Source organism: Leptinotarsa decemlineata, unplaced genomic scaffold (assembly GCF_025532065.1).
Source record: "Leptinotarsa decemlineata unplaced genomic scaffold, Ldec_3_MD MMD2_tig00004307_RagTag_RagTag, whole genome shotgun sequence".
NCBI lineage: Eukaryota > Metazoa > Arthropoda > Insecta > Coleoptera > Chrysomelidae > Leptinotarsa > Leptinotarsa decemlineata.
The window spans coordinates 11,402,910-11,423,560 of NW_027412606.1; the positions used below are offsets into that span (position 1 = coordinate 11,402,910).

Consider the following 20,651-nt stretch of genomic DNA (forward strand, 5'->3'; position numbering starts at 1 on the left):
GAATTAAGTAGGTAATAATGATGTGTGTAAGAACTTTGTGGCCCACATTATAAAAGAAGAGAACAAATATTATGTGCAAAGTTCCATAAATCCGATCGTTATTCAACCACATGATGATTCCACCTCATCCGAATATAAATTTTGATTTTTCTAGCAATTGTGTTGGCCTCTATTATTTTGTAAATATATGTTCGACGAGAATTCGGTGTGATTATTTGTGTTTTCATTGTATTTTAGAGTTTTCGACTCGGAAATCAACTACCTTAAATTTCGAAGTTTTTCATAATTACCCATGGTGGAAAAAATCAGTTGAGATAACTTTTTCATAGGGTGATCAATTGCTATGATTGTAAGAATAAGTAACTGAAAAACTACCACTGAAAAATAATATACCGACGCCTATGTCGAGACGGGAATTCCTTCTTTGTGCTGTTCCAATTGGTATTGGAAATACTATACAATAATTTTTCAAATGCATTTGTGTTTTTGATGTTTTTCATGGTATCCGGTAGATTGTTATATAGTTTCAAGCTCTGATATCTGTAACTTTTTTTGCCCAATACTTTTATTCATGTTTATGATATATTTTTGTAATATGTGCTTATTTTTATGTAACCTTATGTTGCTATAGTGGAAGAAAAGTTGTATTGGGTCTAATATTTCTGTTTGTTGGATCATCCGACGGATGGGTTGTCTTTTTATTGAATATGCTTTTTAGAAAGCGCTTTTCAGTTATTAGTATTTTGTTCATGATTGTTTTACCTGCCGACCCCATGCCAGAATTCCATAACATATATTTTTTTTCGTCGGGTAGAGTGTTATGAATCTATGTATTGAATATTAGAGTCTTTTGACTACGTGATTAATATGTGAGTTCCATTTTAAATTGGAGTCTTTGTAAATACCCAAGAACTTTATATATGAGAGACCGGTTTTATTTAAAAAATATTTGCAATATTCAAATTTTCCGATGTGGGGAAGTTGTGTATATTTGCGTTTATTGGTAAGTAATGAGTTCTTTCGAAATTGATGGTTAGAAGTTAATGTGCGAACAATTACTCAAAATACTCAAAATATCTTGTTCCACTTTTGCTTTTAGGTCGGCCCATGTGGTATTAGGAACAAGTCATTCACATAGATGTTGAATAATATTGGTCCCAAAATAGTGCCTTGCCGTGCACCGTATTTAATTTTTTAAAGTCGCTTTTGAAGTCCCCGATTTTAACGCATTGATGTCTCCTTCTAAAGAGCTACTGAACATTTTTGAAGCGGTTCCCCGTATGCCGATATTTTCGAGTGATTTCAGTAGGAGTGGGTGACTAACGGTGTCAAAAGCTTTAGACAAAGCTATGAAGACACAGAGAGCAACTTTATTGGTATCCAGCGCATTATACATTTCTGTTGTCAAGTCTAGCTTGCATCTTGCGTTGAGATTCCTTCTCGGTATCCATACTGTCTATTTGAGATGATGTTATATTTTTTCATATAGGCACATAATCGAGATTTTATTACCTCTTCAACAAGCTTTGATAATGTTGTTATCAATGATATATAAATGAGTTATATATTTTCATCTGTTTATGGTATATTATCTTTCTTGGAGTTTCTCCACCTTTTTAATCCAATAGTTTTTTGTTTGCGGTTGAAAAACAGCTTTTGCTGATACTTCGCCGATTCATCACTCATGGTTATTTTTTTACTAGTTTGTATGTTTTCGTGTGTGAAGTTGATGAATAAAGCCGATTTAGTATTATTATTATCCTTATTTTATACCGTAGTATGCGCTGGTCAGGCCCTATCCCCCCAAGGCTCCATACAAACAAATATTACGTTGACAGTATCAAAGAAATAGTCAACAATATAGATTATATTGGTCCAGATTTTCCTATTGTAAATAGAACTAACAATATCTACTTAAAAAGTTTTAAATTAATTAACAGAGACACTTTAAAGGAAATTATTTTTGAATTGGCAAATAAAGGAAGTCCTGATGATATAAATGCAGAATTTTTAAAAAATTGTTTTGATAATGTTGCAATGCCCTTAATTAATGTCATAAATACTTCTATAGAAACCAGTACCATTCCATCAATCTTAAAAATTTCAACTATAACACCAATTGCTAAAGTTGCTAATTCGAATAAGGCATCTGATCTTAGACCAATCAATATGCTCTGTACTATTGAGAAAGTATTGGAAAAAGTAGTCTATAGGCAACTTGTTGAATATTTAGAAGAAAATAGTTTGTTAAGTAGTGTACAGTCAGGATTTAGGGGCAAACACAGTTGCGAAACAGCACTGCAGTATGTTTTAGATGAGTGGAAACTAAACCAAAATAATAAATTAATCACAGGTGCTGTTTTTTTAGATCTTCAGAGGGCATTTGAAACTGTTAACCGCTCTTTACTTATTAGAAAACTAGAAAGCTTTGGTATTATTGATGATGCTTTAAAATGGATGATGGAATATTTAGATAATAGAAAACAGAAATTAAAATTAAATAACATTTTATCTTCAGAAATTATAAACGAGTGTGGTGTACCGCAAGGTAGCGTGTTAGGTCCTCTTCTATTTTTATTGTATATCGATGATATTTCATTTATAATTGATAGATGCTTTGTTCATCTGTTTGCAGATGATACTTTAATATATTATGCATCAAATGATCTGCTTGATATAATTAATGAATTAAATGAGACACTGAAATCTGTATATAACTGGTGCTGCTTCAACTCGTTAAAAATTAATAAAAATAAAACAAAATTCATGATTATAGGAAATGAGAAGCAGTACCATGACTTCAAAAAATATAATTACAATATTAAAATATCAAATAATAAAATTGAGTTAGTAAGAAAAATTAAATATTTGGGTGTAATTGTAGATAATAGAATATTTTTTAAGGAACATGCTTTATATATTATTAAAACAATAGCATTCAAAATTAATTACATAAGTAGGCAATCTAAGCACTTAAACCAATGGTCGCTTTTACTTTTGTATAATAGCTTGATTTTACCTCATTTTACTTATTGTGGAACCATCTTGTACTTACTAAACCAAAATGAAATCGGAAGAATTCAGAAACTTCAAAATAGAGGAATGAGAATAATATTATCTTGTGATAGAAGAACACATATAACATTAATGTTGAATACATTAAAATGGTTATCAGTAAAAAATTACTTTCGTTATTTAGCATTAATATTTATTTTTAAAATTAAAACTGGTGATATTCCTGTATATCTACGTGACAAATTAAAGTATAACTTTGAATATCATGAACGAACTACCGGAGGATATTAAGAATGCTACCTCTCTAAATATATTTAAAAGAAAATTAAAAGTGCACCTTTTAGACCTACAAAGTGTTTAGTATAGGAACCTGCTAATACAGTTTTTTTTCTTCTTTTTATTTTATTTATTGTGCTGTTTTTATTTATATGTTTCAATGTACATGATTTTGAATTTTAAATTTTAATTGTGACATTTAAATTTTTAAATTAGATTAAGACTAATATTGTAACTGCATTAGCTTGTGCTAAATAAACGATACATATATACATTCGGTAGGGCGCGCCAGCAATATCAACCAACGACTACTCCCCGCACCGTGGGGTAAGTGATCATTGGGTCCGAGAATCATGTGCCCTCGGCAAGCGCAGTGAGCTAAGAATGATAGCCTTTCTATATCTGTCTGGCTAAGATTTTTACCTTAGTGCAGTAGGCCGGTATGATTTTAAGATTCGATAGTAGAGAGGGCATCATTCCACCAAGGACTCCAATAATCACAACAACCATTTCGACAGAGTGGTCAGCCTGGATAGCCTGCGGAGTTCGAAGAGAAAATCTCGATATTTTTCGGACGATACTCGTCTCGTCAGGAGCTGAAAACTCCACGACAAATGGTTAGGCTCATTAGCTTGTATGAACCTGAGGGTGGGGAACGAATAGTTCCAATAAATTCGGCACTTCTCGTTCCCCATAACGAATTCAATATCCCCCGGAGCGTAGGGCAACACCAGTGTCACGTCAATACCGTAAGAGTGGCGTAGATGGCAATAGAGCAATCTCAGGACCACGTTATGTCGATGGATATAGGCCGAGACCGCATATGCTGGACATGCTGATAACAAGTGCATTAGGGTCTCGGACGCCTCACGGCAGGCCCGGCACTTTGTGGTAGACTAAGGTGTTGATGACACCTTTCTGGCATGCCATGATGAACCCCTCAGTTTCCGACCTCAGCCCACTCGACCTGAGGAAAGCGAAAGTCGTGCGCTTTGATAAGCCAAGGTATCGAAAGTCTTATTGTTATTATTATTATTGTTGTTTCCTTGATAACTATCAAACTCGGAAATGCCCAATAAATCCTACTTTTAGTCGGGATAAAACTTTTAATGACTTTTCCTTTGACAAGTTATCAGTAACCATCTAAAACATTTTGTTTTTTTATCTACAGGGTCGTATTTTCAATAAATAAAAGCAAACTAATAAAAGGATGAACAAATCAATATAACAATTATTAACGATAATTGAATAAATACTTCACAGTTCAAATGGATATTTCTAAACTGAAATATATGCTTATTTCAAATCGAAATATAAAAGTGAAATTTGAAAATAAATGTATGTTATGCTCAATAACTTTGAGAATTGGATTACCAGTACATTTAATATAGTTTATATGGTATGATAATAATTCTCTGAAATGTACTGATGTTTTAAATTCAATTCTTATTCATTGATAAGAATAACAGAATAGATAAAACTGCATCAACGGCAGTATATTGGCTCAGTATTCAAAAGTCTTATGTAATGTGAATGAATTCAGGAATAATGCTATTGAGAGTATATGTTTTTTTCGTATCCTTTATGAAGATTCAGTCTTTCTTCCATTTTCAATGAAACTTATATTTACCTAATTCATATTGGATTTGAATCGCTGAAGATTAAATCCATTTGGAAAAACGTTCTCAGGAAGTTAATTCCGCAAAAACACAGTTCTCCAAATGAAAGAGTTCTGAAACAGTGAAGTTCAAGGTATACTGAGTTTAACCTCAAAACGATGAGCAGCCACAGTCCTTCGCATATATCTGATATGTACTCTTGGTAGAATCAAATGTGCCAAGTCACTTGAACACTTCCCGTGAAAGAATATATAAAATAGAGACAAACTTCCAAACTTTCTTCGATGTTCCAAGTGATATGATGTTGCAAGTGATATTTGTGTCTCCAATCAGGCGGATGACTCCTTTCTGGATGGAATCCAGCAGCTTCAGCGTATGCTTAGGGGCGGAGCTCCATACATGAGAACAATACCCCAAAGAAAATATGATCTGAGTTTTATAAAGCATCAAAAGTTACTGGGGTGTGTACAGTTTTCTGGTTCGGAACAGTGTTTCAAGCTTTTGAGAAACAGCCTTTGCAATTCCAGCAACATCATTGTATCAAGATATTGGTGTCCATTTTAACCCCCAACAAACTTCTGATCCAAATTGTTTTGTACTGCGTAATGCTGTAACGGTACTATGTTCAATTTAAATTGTGTTATTAATTCAATTTTTGTTTGCAGAGAACCTGTAATCCGAAATCTTGTGGTGGTGAAGCAGATGATCAGAAATCAGTATGTGGTTCGGACGGTCTAACCTACCCAAATCGTTGTATTTTTGCATTAGCACACTGTGAAAACCAGAATCTGACTTTAACGAAGAGGGGACCCTGTAAGAAGCAGCGAACCTGTTCAGATTGGCAACTCGTTTTAGAAGACAACCCAGCGTACAATAATAGGTAATGATAGTAATTCTAATGTGACCAACTATTAATAAATTTTAATTCAAAATATTCAAGTTTAAATTCAGTTATAGTTTCTTTGATTTACATTGGGAAAATCCTTTTATTAGACCACATTTATAACAATCGATACTTGACTTATAAAGGCAAACTGAGAAGTTGACCTCGAGTGCTTATCGAAAGAAAAGTGATTCTAATAGACATCTCTACTATAAATCTAGTCATCAAGGTAGTGTTAGAGGTATAGTCGGATGTTTGCAGATAGTTTGCAATGTAGTTCGCAATGTGGAAGAGGAAGTAACTATTATTAAAATTCATTTGGAAAAAACGATAATTATATGGCACTACTTCAAAATGATGTCATTCCAAGTTTACCAAATTTATATCCTGATCCAGAAGACCCTCAAGTTCCAGCGAATATGATATGGTTTCAGCAGGATGGAGAACCACCACTTACCAAGTTACTGTCCGGCAATATCTCGATGCAACATTTCCCAATCGGTGGATAGGGAGGCGAGGATCGATTGAATGGTCAGCACGATCACCTGATCTTTCATCATTAGATTTTTTTAATGGGGATATGGAAAGAGCAATGTGTACAAAATTAAACCTTCAGATTTGAATGACTTAAAAGAACGAATAATGCCTGCGATTAGGTCGGCCACGCCTGATATGTTAAATCATGTTAGAATATAGTTTCTTTTGAGGTTAGGATGTTGCCAAGACGTTCGCGGTGAATATTTTGAACATCTATTTCGTTAACATCCATAGTTTTTTTCGTATTTTACATTTCATTACGTTTTGCCTTACATTTTAGTTTTTGAGTGTATTTTATCGAAATTCAGTAATCACATGATTTTAATTTATTTTATCTTAATTGTTGCAATAAATTTGAAAGCGATAACATTTTTGAATAGAGAATGAGGAGACCTTCAAAACGATATAAAACAAACCTATACTGCCAATTTAAAAAAAATTAGGGGTTACCTGTCATTCGAAGGGGGTTGAAGCTAGGGGTGGAATTTTTTACGTTGAAGAATGTCAAATTATATATTTTTTGAAATATGTACAGTAACCGAAATAATGAATATAATCTATTTGGCTTTTACACACTGTATAGGTAGGTTTGTTGTGGTTCTACGAAATTCAGGTTCTAGGACGACAGGATTATGCGCAGTTGATATAGAGCGTTCTGTTTTATTGAGGATAATTTCTGACTGATGAATCCTCTGTTCTGGTTTCGACTGCAAAATGATCCTAAACTGTCTTGAACCGTCCCGAATCGTTTTTGCTCTCGAGGCTGAACTGTAGAGAACTGTCTCCGTTGCTCATGCACATTCATATGGAAATTTGTTTGGGTTATTTTCTAGGATGTTTTTTTATTTATTTGATTTAAATAATTGATGATTGAGGTTAGATAACATATGAACTGACTACAAGGATACGCTACATAACGAAATGGACATGATCAACATAATTTTCTCGTACTTGTGATGTACTGTTTGGAACCTTCGGTGTAGTAATGAATAATACTGGAGTTGGGAAGTACTCCAACCTTCGGGCCATAATAATTTTTTTAGTTTGTTCCAAGGGCCAATTTCTGCCCTTAACTATATTTCTAGAATAGGATGGTCGCAAAGTGCGTGACCTAAGCAAACTTACGCGTTTTTTGCATTTCAATTATTATTGTGTATTGTGAAACTTAACGACATCTAGTGGCGAGTAGTGGTACTATGTACTATCTTTTTCAGCTACCCGCTAGGTGGCATTAGGCGTAATTAAATATTTGGAATTACCGCGTTGGTTCGAGAAAGTTCTGGTTCTAGCTAGTGTATTCCGTTCACCTCGAGATGGCAGTAATAACTGCATATAAAAAGGCTAGAGGCGCAACTGCGAGTTAGTCTGCGTAGAAAAGGCGAAGGAAGCGAAACTGTCTATTGTGAAATAAAGTAACACCCGTCAATAAAAGTATTTTGATTTGACTTATTGTTTTTATGTGTGATTTGTTAGTATGGAAAAGAAGCGAAAAATCGACAGTGAATGCAGAACGTTCCAAGAAAAATGAAACTTCCAGTATTTTGTGATTGAGTCCAGTAATGAGGCGCTATGTTTAATTTGTAATGAAACCATAGCTGTTCTCAAAGACTATAACATTAAACGACACTATGAATCGAAGCATCTTCAAAGTTACTCCAAGTATACAGGAAGTTTGCGGAAGGAAAAATTTGAAGCTTTGAAACGCGGACACAAATCGCAGCAATATTTGTTTACCAAAGCGAATAGTGAACAAGAGTCTGCAACTGGCGCCAGCTTTCGTGTGACTCTTGAAATCGGAAAACGTGGCAAACCATTCACCGATGGAGAAATGATAAAAGAATGCTTGATTGCAGTAGCCGAAGAAATATGCCCCGAAAAGATAAATTTATTTAAAAGTGTCAGTTTGTCAGCAAACACCGTGGCTCGGAGGGTGCAAGACATCGCAGAAAATATATCATTTCAACTGTCTGAGAAAAATGGACATCATGAGTGGTTTTCTCTAGCATTGGATGAGTCAACGGATGTGTCAGATACTGCTCAGGTGTTGATTTTTATTCGCGGAGTAGATAAAAGCTATGAAGTGTATGAAGAACTCCTTGATATTGATAGTATTCACGGCACGACAACTGGGGCAGATATTTTTAATGGAGTTGAAAATGCCATTGATAAAAAGAACCTTCGATGGAGAAATTTGAAATCTATAACAACTGATGGAGGTAAAAATATGTAAAAATAAAGGAGTGGTTACACTTGTGTCAAAGGCTGTAGAGAATGATGGTGGTTCAAAACCATTAATCTTACATTGTATCATTCATCAACAGTCCTTGTGCGGAAAATGTTTGGATATGTTTGAAGTTCTAAAACCAGTCATATCAGTTGTTAACTTCATCAGATCCACTGGGCTGAATCACCGACAATTCCGCGAGTTTATTCAACAGATTGGAGAAAATGATTTACCATATCGTACTGCCGTACGATGGCTTAGTTGCGGAAAAGTCCTTAAGCGCTTTTTTGAACTTCGAGCAGAGATCGAAATTTTTTTAAATGAGAAGCAGCGCCCTTTTGCCGATTTAGAAAATAGTGAATGGATGTGGAAGTTAGCCTTCTATGTCGATTTGACAAATCATATGAACGAACTGAATTTGAGACTGCAAGGAGAAAATCAGCTTCTCCCTGATTTATACACCAATATCAAATCCTTCAGGCAGAAAGGCATTTTGAAATATGTGAAATATTCAGCCATACTACAGAGACTGAATTTCCCGTCAATTTTGCAATCGAAACTTTGAGTGCTTTGAAGATAAATTTTGATACTCGATTTTCAGATTTTGATGTCATTGCGAATGAAATGAAGCTTTTTCAAAATCCTTTTGATTCTGACATTGAAACCCTGGCTCCGGAAATCCAAAAGGAAATTATTGATTTATGGTGCAGTGATATGCTTAAGAACAAATATCAAAATTCATCTTTGTTGGAATTTCATAAGAGTCTTCCACTGGAACAATTTGATAATTTGCATAAATTTGCTCGTGGGTTGTTTTCTGTTTTTGGTACTACTTACTTGTGTGAGAAAACGTTTTCCAAGATGAAGTACACAAAGAATGTTTACAGATCTCAATCAACCGATGAGCATCTTAAATCTCTTTTGATAATTGGTACAAGTAAAATTGATCCACAACTACAAAGTATTGTCAGTAGAAAATCACAATTACATAAATCTCATTAGTGTTTTTGTTTTACTGTGATGCATTTCAATTATTTGTTAGTTATTAATATGCTTAAACTTAGATACTTAAGTTAAGTTTTCTTTGTCATCATTTCTGTCATTAAGTTTTACCTTACAAGTGATTAAAACCGAGTAATTATCATTCTGTGTTCTCTTCTTCAACTTATCACAGCAATAGTAACAACAGTTAGTTAATCATTGGCTGTCGCGGGCCAGATTAATGACACAAGAGTATATAACAAATCCTCCAATAACTTTTCCTCATTAAAACAAGATATTAGCTACCAATCACATTTATCCAACTGAAACAACTTCTAATATTTTTGATCTCATTTGTTTTCCTTTCACATTTCGGAATCGACCTGATATCATCAAGTGGTATCCAATTAGTTTCTACTAATAAACAAAGCTTTGAGAACTGCAACTTTTTATCAACTCTATCGACCTTCTCTCATAGTCTAAAAGTTAAAAAAACATTAACATTAAAGAGTTGCCCATATGTTCATACATATAGATGGAAATCATTAGAAACATAAATAAACAGAAAATTCCATGATTAACAAAACATCAACATCACGTTTATTAATTAATGAAAGGGAACTGTTTCTTTGTAACTTGATATAATTTTGTTTGTTTAATTAATGTTCATTAATTGGTACTTACTTTCCTGGTTTAATACCGATATTGTGAAAACAGTTAATTCTTAATGAATAGGTCCTTAATTGTGAATCACATGACTCACCTGAAGACATTTTGGCTAAATTGTGGTTGGAACCTTCTTGAACAGAAAGTTTTTGTTACGAACAATGTATATTACCATCATTCCTCATTGGCAATAGGTACTGATATCAAATATATAAAAAACTCATGTAACGGTGTTTGTAGTCGCAATCCTCCGAATAGGTTCGACCGATTTTTTATGAAATTTTTTAGTAGGTATGAGAATAGGTCGTAAAGTTTGACCAAATTTTTTTCTTGTTTTTTTTTGTTGAATTTGGTATACATTTTGATATCCTATAGAAATAATCTATATGACAGACCAACATTTGCCGGGACAGCTAGGTATCAGAAATCAGCTGGGAATTAATTTAATGATCCTCATTATGCAAGGTTACGATTCAAACATAAAAATAGCTGTTTGAAGTAATTTTATCCTCCTCTCCTCATGATGCTAACTTGATCATCGAAACGCGCGTCGAGAGACAGCATCTTTGTTCTTGTGAGAGAAAAGTGTTTTTTTGATTCATTTCTCGCCAGAGTTTCCAAATTCTACTTATTAAACTATAAGTGATACATAAAATCAACAACCAAATTAACTGACTATCAACAGCAGACAATACTACTCCAAAGACATGCAGATAATGCAAAAAGCTCTTGATCAAATAAAATTTTTCATTTTTCTTTCAGGATTTAGTTTTTCGGCAAGTTTGGTAAACTCATCAAATTACCTATTCGATAGAAAAAAAATATGTAAAGTATGAAGGCTTTAAATCTGCTCCATATACTGCCAGTTCCGTAGTGCCCCAAGGCTCGAATTTAATACTTCTTTTGGTCTTGATTTTCATTAATGATTTAACTAAAATAATAAAAATTTCAATACTGCTCTACGGCGATAACCTTAAAATATTCAAAGTGATAGAAAATTATAGAGACTGCTTAGACTTATATTATAAAGTAGATTTGATATTTGATTGGTGTTCCAATAATCGTTTGAATCTTAATATGTATTGTCTTTTTCCAGAAAGGAAAATGTATTACAATTTACTTAAGAAATTGATAACAGTACCGTCAGTCGAATTAATGAAATGAAAGACCTTTGCATTGATTTTGAATAAAAATTCACTTTTTTTTCATCCGTTAGTCGAATGTTGGGCTTCATAATGAGGAAGACTAGAGAATTCAGAGATATAAAGGTAATAATCACGGTATTCTATGCTTATGTAAGTCCAAACTCGTATCCCATGTATAATTCTCACATAAAGCAAATTGAAGCCATTCTAAAAAAGTTCTTGAAATTCTTGTCTATTCACATTACAGGAACTTACCATCAAAGGGGAACCAATTTGATATTATATATCATTGAATACATGTCGACTCTTCATTACAGTCGCATTTCTATATAATTTAATAAATGATGACATCTCAATTTTCATGTACCACGCCTCAACTCAAGATACGAAAAAAATTTTTTTTGTGTTCAATACTTATTGTTAAATCATCAGAAAATGGAACTTTTAACGGGTGATGTGCAACTGTATTGCCAAACATGCGCCAAACTAACTGACTATTATAAGTAAACAAGTATATCTGAGGCACCAGTCCATCTAATAATAACACTGATGATCTTCAAACATGACTCTACCTCTGACGGAAGCACCAAACTCTTACGAAGATTCGAAAAAGATGAACACTTCAATCTAGCAGACCACTATTATAATCTTCATGCAGTCACTGTTCATTGTGGTTCTGGCGTTGAATCTGGTCATTATTATGCATTGGTCAAAGACGAAACGGACTGGTTTAAGTTTGACGATAGTCCTGTCACTAAGTGTTCTGGCGATGCCTTGAATTTACTGGAGCCTCTGGAGACATCCTACATTTTGTTTTATGAGAGAGAGAGAGAGGACATTGGCAAATTAGGATCTTCAAATGATATGATGCTGCAAGTTTTTCCGGGTTTTCCTGCAGCCGAAAAAGCAATTGCGCCAATGGAATCAATGAAGTCGCCTCGGAGCGCCAATTAATTTTTGTTATTGTTTTATAATTTCATGATTTGTATTACTTTCTCGATGAATAAAATTGTCAGACTTGTAGAACAAATGTGAATCTTAAGCACCAGAAAATATGTGCTATAATTTCAATTCAGTATGGAAGTTCTATGAACTTTATCAAGGATTGTATCTTACGTAGAACCTTTCATTTATAGATTTTTCTTATAATTTATAATTGTTTTATAACACAATTTTGAACACTAATACTAATACTAATGCTTTTACAATATGTCAATTGATTCAAATTATGTTATTTTTTCAGCATATATTCTGTAATATTACAATATCAATATAATATCAATATTATATCAATATTACAGGTGAATATAACGAGTGTTATTTTTTCATTTTCAGCTTTAATCCAATTTGTCGACCAGATGGCACTTATGACTCTACTCAATGCCACTTTGGTGCCAACTATTGTTGGTGTGTCACACCAGAGGGAATTCCTTTACCATATACATCATCAAAGCTGAAACCTGATTCTAAACCACGGTGTGGAAGAAACAAAAAGTCCACCAGGCGTCGTTCACCAAGTAGGCGCTTAAAGGCAAGAATATGCAAAAGAACTGATAAGTCCTTGCTAAACAATAATTTAATTAACAGTTTTCACACAGAGTTCACGAGGTGAGTTCAAATATGGTGTTAATTTTGTTCCAATAATAATGAAAGTACTGTGAATTTAAGGCTTCAGAGTGTTGGTCAACCTATGAAAATGAAAAATTTTGTCGAGTAGTTGACTTCATGATAAACATTTTTTGCTAGTGTCTCAAGAAAATTTACCGACGTATTTGAAACATAAAACCCTGTACTATTTTGACATATATACAGGCCGTTTTTAGCTGATCCCACTCTTTCTAGCTCGGAAACGGCATGGACAAAAATTTACTATTTTGGGGAACTAGAATAATCTTTCTTTCAGACCGATCATCTCTGTATCTGTAGAGTAGGGAGGGTGAGTGTAAGTCCACAGCACTTTAGGCCACATGTGACCCATTGTACATCCTCCCGAGGAGTTGTCCTCCTAGGTCATCGTCCATCCTGTCCTTTCCAGGATGGTGGACAGGTCAGTGGGAGACATCTCCTTTATATCGGCAGGTGTAGGCCAAGACTCGCCGAACACACACTCTCTTATTGACGATAACCCCTGTCTACTAGCTCCATATTATGGAGGTGTTTCCTTAGTTGACAGTGGCCAGTCAGAAATCCTACTCTGTTAAGCGTAGATTTTTCCTAGTCATCGCCAGATATTTCTTCGGCGCCAGCTTCCTAGGGTCGCCCAAGGTGATCCTGGCAAGATTGCATCCTTTTTCCATCCCAGCTCTTTAGGGATTGACCATGGGTGTAACATTTGGCTAGTTCCGCAATTGTCGAAGTCATCAGGCCGTAGGTGCCACTGGGTCTAAAATTCTTAGAACAGCCGCTTCCTTGGTTAAAGATTCGGCAATGCGATTACCTTTACTCCTATCGTGCCCTTTGGCTAAATCTTGGTGACACTATAGTACTAGCCCTGAGGTTACACGTTGTCTGTTCAAGGCTAATATGGCTTGTCTGCTGTCAGTGCAGATTGTTGTTTTTGCCAGAAATTCCTTTCCTGGTTATTTCTTTTGTGGCGATTGAGATACCAGCCAGTTCTGTTTGAACCACGCTGGTATTTTTTCCCATTCCCCACTCAATCCTCAGGCTTAGTGATCTAAAGTACACTCAACATCCTGAGCCTTCTTTGGTTTTTGAGCAGATCGAGCATATCAGCGGTTGTTTTTGAAATATTTATCAAAAACTAGAATTGACAAATTTTGTTTTTGGCTCTATCTCCTCTATTTCGAATGATATATAAAAGGCAGAGGAACTTTCAATACTCTTTCATATTTGTTTTCATCTGATATAAACCAATTGGTAATATTACGTTTTGTTCATTAGACTTTATTTTTTTAAATACGGACCTCTAGCTTTTTTCATCGACTTTTGTAGAAATAATAAACTCAGCTATGTATTACGATGTTTGTCTCCGAAAAAACATAATCAATATTTGTGTATAAGGAGTAAAAAGTTTACATGTGCTATGGCTAGATTGGGTTTATTGGCAAGCAAATAGGAATACACTTGAGGTACCTTTTTGACGGAAATACATTGAGCTGTGAAGTGTACAATTGATACGAAAATAGAGTATAATTATTATATGGAATATTCATTTAAATATACATGATATAATCGAAAAATATAATTATATCATATTAAAAATGCAATATGTGTATCATCCTCAAGGAATTCATTTGTGCTGGAGTATACTTTTTCAAAATAAAAGTTTTCCCACCTTTTTGCGAAACAGTAGTTTGCTATTAGGTTTTATAATCGATAAAGAAAGATGATTGAAAAGCTTCCTTCCGTTGTAAAAAATATTTTCTTTGATTTGTGCTGAAGAGGGAATTGGAAGTGTTATTTTATTGCTGAGTGGAGTACGATAATCTGGCTTGAATATGATGTCCTTTCTGTGCGTTTTATGCATAAATGAAACTGTCTGTAGGAAAGAGAACCCTTTTATGGATAACTAAAACCAATTTGATTAGGTTTTTGGTGCTCTCACCCAAGAAACAAATGCCATATTACATATAAATGACTCATAAAGCGCAAAATATGCTTTTTGAGCTGCAGTGTAATTAAGATATCCTGATAAAGCTTTTAGGGCATGATATTCTGAGAAAACTTTTATACACAAGTAAATTGTTGGTACCTGTGATATGCAAATTTTGTTTCATTATCTATAAGCAGACCTAAACATTTATTGTCATATTTGGAAATATTGACTTGGTTATTGAGAACAATGCCATCTGTCACATTTGAAAGTCATGATATTGGTTTTGTATACATTAAAAGATAACAGGTTGGCATAATACCATTGTTTGACTTCTTTTCCATGTCTTGTTCTATATTATTTTGTAATGTATTCAGAATATTACTACGCCAGAGTATTAATGTATTGTCTGAGAAAATTGTGAACTTTCCATTGATGGGTAGATTAGCCAAAACATTTATACAGGGTGTCCCTGGACTTCCTCTTTTCCTCTCGGGAATGTATAGATGGGGTCAAAATATCACCAGTACTTCATAAACCTTTTTTTCCTAAAATCCTTCGTTACCAAGTAACGGGCCCTCGAAGTTACAAAATGAAAAATGTTTTTCTTTGATAACTTTTCAAGTGAATATTCAAAATCATCCAAATTTTGGTAATTGACTAAACAAATGAATTCCTTCGATGAGCTTTCATGCAGGAGTCAGTTGTTTTGCTACAAAGTCAGGAACGGACTACCCCCGATGGTCCACACCCCAAAACTTTGAAATGACAGATATTTTTCAATATTTTTCAACAAATTAAGGTTACTTGGACAGTTTTATGAATAAAATTACTCGTGTGGAAAGTCGAAAGCAACGAGTCTTGATAAAAATGTAGTTTCACTCGACGACATCAAACCCGCTCGTCCACCATTATTTGAAATGAATAATTATCAAAGCAGAAATAATAATGATAACGTTAATTGTTCATAACGAATTTTTATAATGCAAATACGTTTAACTAACGAAACTCAAGAGCAAACAGAAATGAAAAATCCGCTACAGAAACTGCTCGATATGACCACCTTCTCTCTCTATACATTTTCTTAGTCTGCGAAGACACCCTCTCTGTACTTGAAATAGCATTCCAGGGTCGTTTCGTATGGCTTCACAATGTAATGTTATTCTATTCAACAATGCATCTCTTGTGTGAATAGGTGTAGCGTAAACAAGGCTTTTTAGATGCCCCCACAGAAAGAAATCCAATGGATTTAAATCCGGAGACCGCGATGGCCATGAATATGGCCCACCTCTACCAATCCATCTATTGTGGAAAATATGGTTCAGATGGTCACGCACAATCAAACTAAAATGAGGAGGAGCGCCATCATGCATAAACCACATATCTCTTCGGGTTTGCAATGGAACATGTTCCAAAAGTCCATTCAAATCGTTCTGAATGAACTCCAAATAACGTTCTCCATTCAATCGGTCCTGTAGAACGAATGGTCCTATAAGATGGTTTCCTATGATACCAGCCCAAACATTCACGTTGAATTTCCGTTGGTGTTTGGTTTGCAATATCCCATGGGGATTTTCTTCGGCCCATATATGGAGATTATGAGAGTTGATAACTCCATCTCTACTGAAACCTGCTTCATCAGTGAATAAAACTCGATTAATAAAAGTCATATCCTCTCTTTGCCTATCCATGAACCAATTGGCATATTCCAGTCGTGCTGGAAAATCTTGAGGTGTCATGGCATGTACCTTCTGGATGTGAAATGGGTGGAGCAGTTGTTCCCTAATTATTCTATGAATAGTGGACTTGGATGTATGGAACTGTTCTGATAGATTTCTGATGCTCATTGAAGGATCATCAGCGACGGCTTCCAAAATATTTTCCTCCAATACAACGGTACGTACAGTCCTAGGAGCGCCCTCACCACCTCGTTTTGGCAAAACTGTACCTACAATAATATCGAAATAAAACAACGTGCTCAAATTAATTATCAATTATTACATACCTCGAATGTTTCTCTTGACGGTACCGTTCGATTGGGAAAATGCTCGGAATACAGACGACGAGCTTCTGCAGCATTACAAAATGCTCGTCCATAAAATACATGCATATCTGCATATTCATTGAATGTAAACTGTTCGGCCATATCAAAAAAATTCAAAATATCCTATAGAATATTGACAATACAATGATAGTCATATGACAACGCACCACTCAACAAAACAAAATCGCATTCCAGTTTCTCATTTTTTATCAAAACTTTCTAAAAGGTTTTTTGTCAACATCTGTGAAAGATATGGAACATAATTATTCCCTGGATATTTTTCACCTGATCATGTGCAGCCGTTTTTGTAGTTCATTCGTTTGCTTTTTATTAGTATAGTAAATATTTTTTCCGATGTGCGTTTTTTCAGCTAAATTTAGATTCGTGTTAAAGAATTTCTCCCATAAAATTATAATTATCAGTGAAATTCCTCAACAGTTTAGCTATGAAGAAGAATTTGAAACATTCGAATGTTGAGTTTCATGAGATTCAGATAACTGATCAACACGAAACGTGATTATTCCACACGTATTATGTACATACAAAATATGGAATGAATTCGATATTTCATAGTAGAGTAGCTTGTTAGTTTAAAAACACCACGAATCTACAGAACTTGATATTTCTTTTGAAAAAATATCTGCTATCACAATTGTGACTTAAACTTCCATATAGGTACTGTACTTTTTGTTTACGACTTCATTTTAGCATACTCTGTATTATTCCTGTTACAAATGTTGTTGAATTAACGTTATCATTATTATTTCTGCTTTGATAATTATTCATTTCAAATAATGGTGGACGAGCGGGTTTGATGTCGTCGAGTAGAACTACATTTTTATCAAGACTCGTTGCTCTGATCGACTTTCCACACGAGTACTTTTATTCATAAAATTGTCCAAGTAACCTTATTTTGTTGAAAAATATCTGTCATTTCAAAGTTTTGGGGTGTGGACCATCGGGGGTAGTCCGTTCCTGACTTTGTAGCAAAACAACTGACTCCTGCATGAAAGGTCATCGACGGAATTCATTTGTTTAGTCAATTACCAAAATTTGGATGATTTTGAATATTCACTTGAAAAGTTATCAAAGAAAAACATTTTTCATTTTGTAACTTCGAGGGCCCGTAACTTGGTTACGAAGACTTTTAGGAAAAAAAGTTATATGAAGTACTGGTGATATTTTGACTCCATCTATACATTCCCGAGAGGAAAAGAGGAAGTCCAGGGACACCCTGTATATGTTAAGAAGCGCAACGAGCCTAAAACACATTCCTGAGGAACCCCACAGTTCAATTCCATCATGTTAGAAGTAATACTGTTGAATACTCTGTGTATTATGTAACAGTATTTTAATTTTTGTCTGGTAATAGAAAATGTATAGTTGCAACATAGACTGAAGCATTTTTAAATCTGCCTGATTTGACATCAAAACTAAGCGATTCATACGCTCTGATGTCTTGTTTTCAAAATAGTAATGCAGTATCCGTTTAGAATTTATGCTTTGCAGAGACTCTGGACGAAACGAGAGTGATAAAGTAGTTATAACATGGAAATTCCAAGCTCTGGACCAAAATAATGATAATGTACTTGATAAAGCTGAGTACAAGGATCTCAGAAAAATTGTCAAAAAAGCAGTAAAACCAAAGAAGTGTGCGAGAAACTTTCCACGCAGTTGTGATATCGATAGAGATGACCGAATTAGTTTACAAGAATGGGGAAACTGTTTGACAAGAGATGGTCGAATGGATTTAAACGGTGAGTATTAGAAATGTGTAAGTCTAGTGATGTTTCAATATGATTCAATACTAACATTTTATTCTAACCTTGCTTCAAATAGAACTGGCTAGTATTGAAATATTCCTTACATCAACTTTTAGACTCTTGATATGTACGAGTAGTAGAAGTGTACCAACTTTCAAAAAATCTAATTGAGTTTAAAAATTTTGAAACAGTCCTACTAGCAATATATTTTATATATTTTCAACATTTCTAAGAAGGAAAATTTTTGCTGAAGAAAATTAATATTCTTATAAATTCCATTGATCGTAAATTTCATAATAATTCCAAAATTTAGAAGAGAGAAAGTTTGATAAAACAAACACATTTTCCAATATCTCTCATTTCACACCTTAGAATTTTTATTTTCTGATCAATGCAAAATCCAAGTAAAGTTTTTTCAACATTTGTTTATCTGCAGAAAATGAAAACCATTTTGAAATACTGGTACACTTGAAATGAAAATTGTAACATGTAAAACAACACACAATTTTTTCGAAATAAAAAAAAAAGGTTTCATCAATGACCGCCATATTTTTGTTTCAAATTTTACAAATATTTTTATGACTATTCGTGAATTTTCATCATAATCTATGAAAGGTTGGGAATCACTGTAGGTCTAAAATATGATTATTTAAAAATTTTTGGTTTGTTTCAAAATTTTGCATTTCAAGAATTATATTTTAAATTCATTTCAGTCATTTATGGTCAAACCAAAGCAGGTAATCTGCATTTTAATATTCGGAACAGATAAATCGCTTCAACCGCTAGATTTTTCTACATATATTTAGGAATCAGTACTGCTTTTATGCATTACGGTGTGCTATTTGCAATTTTCACTAATTTATTCTGGGATATCGTCGATTTCAGAATTATCATTTCTTTGATTGCTAAGAAGAATGGGTTGGATCAGGAAACTGAAAGTAGTTGTCAAGAAAAATGTATTTGTATTATACATCAAAAAGGGTACAAGTGTACAAACACAAACTCTGACAGATTTTTTTTCCTTTTCATCTCAATTTTCAGTGAGATATTTTATATTCAGAAAATAATTTCTTCAAGATTATATAGGTTTTCATCTCTGAACGAAAAAGCCATACAGACTCACCATGTTGCTAGAAGAGCAATATACATACATATAGGGTGACTTTCGGAGAACTGCCTAGTAGGTAGGTAGTTACATGTTCCGAACAATTCCGATTATACCCGAAGTAGGTTGAAACTTTCTTTCAAATGGAACATTCTTCATTTTGGGTTCTAAATAAAATTCTAGATCTATTCCATATACCACCAGTTTTACGCCGGCTTGCTTAGTTTCCAAAATATTCGACATTCCAATTCAAAAAATGCATTTGCTGGCCATTTTTGATTTGAATATATTTCTCATTTCTATTATATATTGTTTTGTCTTTGATATCCCAAGAAACATTGAATGTTCATGAATAGGAATCAACTAAATTAACTAAAGATACAAATTTAACAAAATAATGAATGACGAAATATAAGTAAATTGATGGATGTAGCCGTTACTACGTGGTAGGAATTCATAATGAAAAGAGAAATGAAACTTTCTATGTTTTTTACCAATTTTATTTGTAACTAACGTTTCTGTCCTATACGGGCATTTTCAAACTTATACAATAAACTTATTAGACGAAACTGCAGTAATGTTAGTTACAAATAAAAGTGGTAAAAACATAGAAAGTTTCATTTCTCTTTTCATCAAAATATAAGTGGTTAATAAATTTGAGAGCAGTTTTAGATTGTTTCATTTCTTCAGGAATTGTTTTATATATTATAATTCCATCATGATAAATTGATTTCAGTCCAAAATTTGATTTGAAATTACTAACTATTAATAATTTCGTTAGTCTAGTGTTATGACTATGAATATTACTGATTTTTATGAAATTTATGTTTGAAATTTTTG

At 33.8% G+C, this 20,651-nt stretch overlaps 1 protein-coding gene across 2 annotated transcripts in view; it reads left to right on the forward strand.

Annotated features, from left to right (window-relative positions):
* magu (SPARC related modular calcium binding-like protein magu) overlaps nt 1–20,651 on the forward strand; it is a 76,604-nt gene that overhangs the window by 34,709 nt on the left and 21,244 nt on the right. For both annotated transcript variants that reach the window (XM_074178979.1, XM_074178980.1), the window contains exons 2-4: nt 5,576–5,790; nt 12,682–12,954; nt 18,453–18,700. In XM_074178979.1, the coding sequence (XP_074035080.1) occupies nt 5,576–5,790; nt 12,682–12,954; nt 18,453–18,700 (736 nt within the window). The remainder of the gene's footprint in view (nt 1–5,575; nt 5,791–12,681; nt 12,955–18,452; nt 18,701–20,651) is intronic.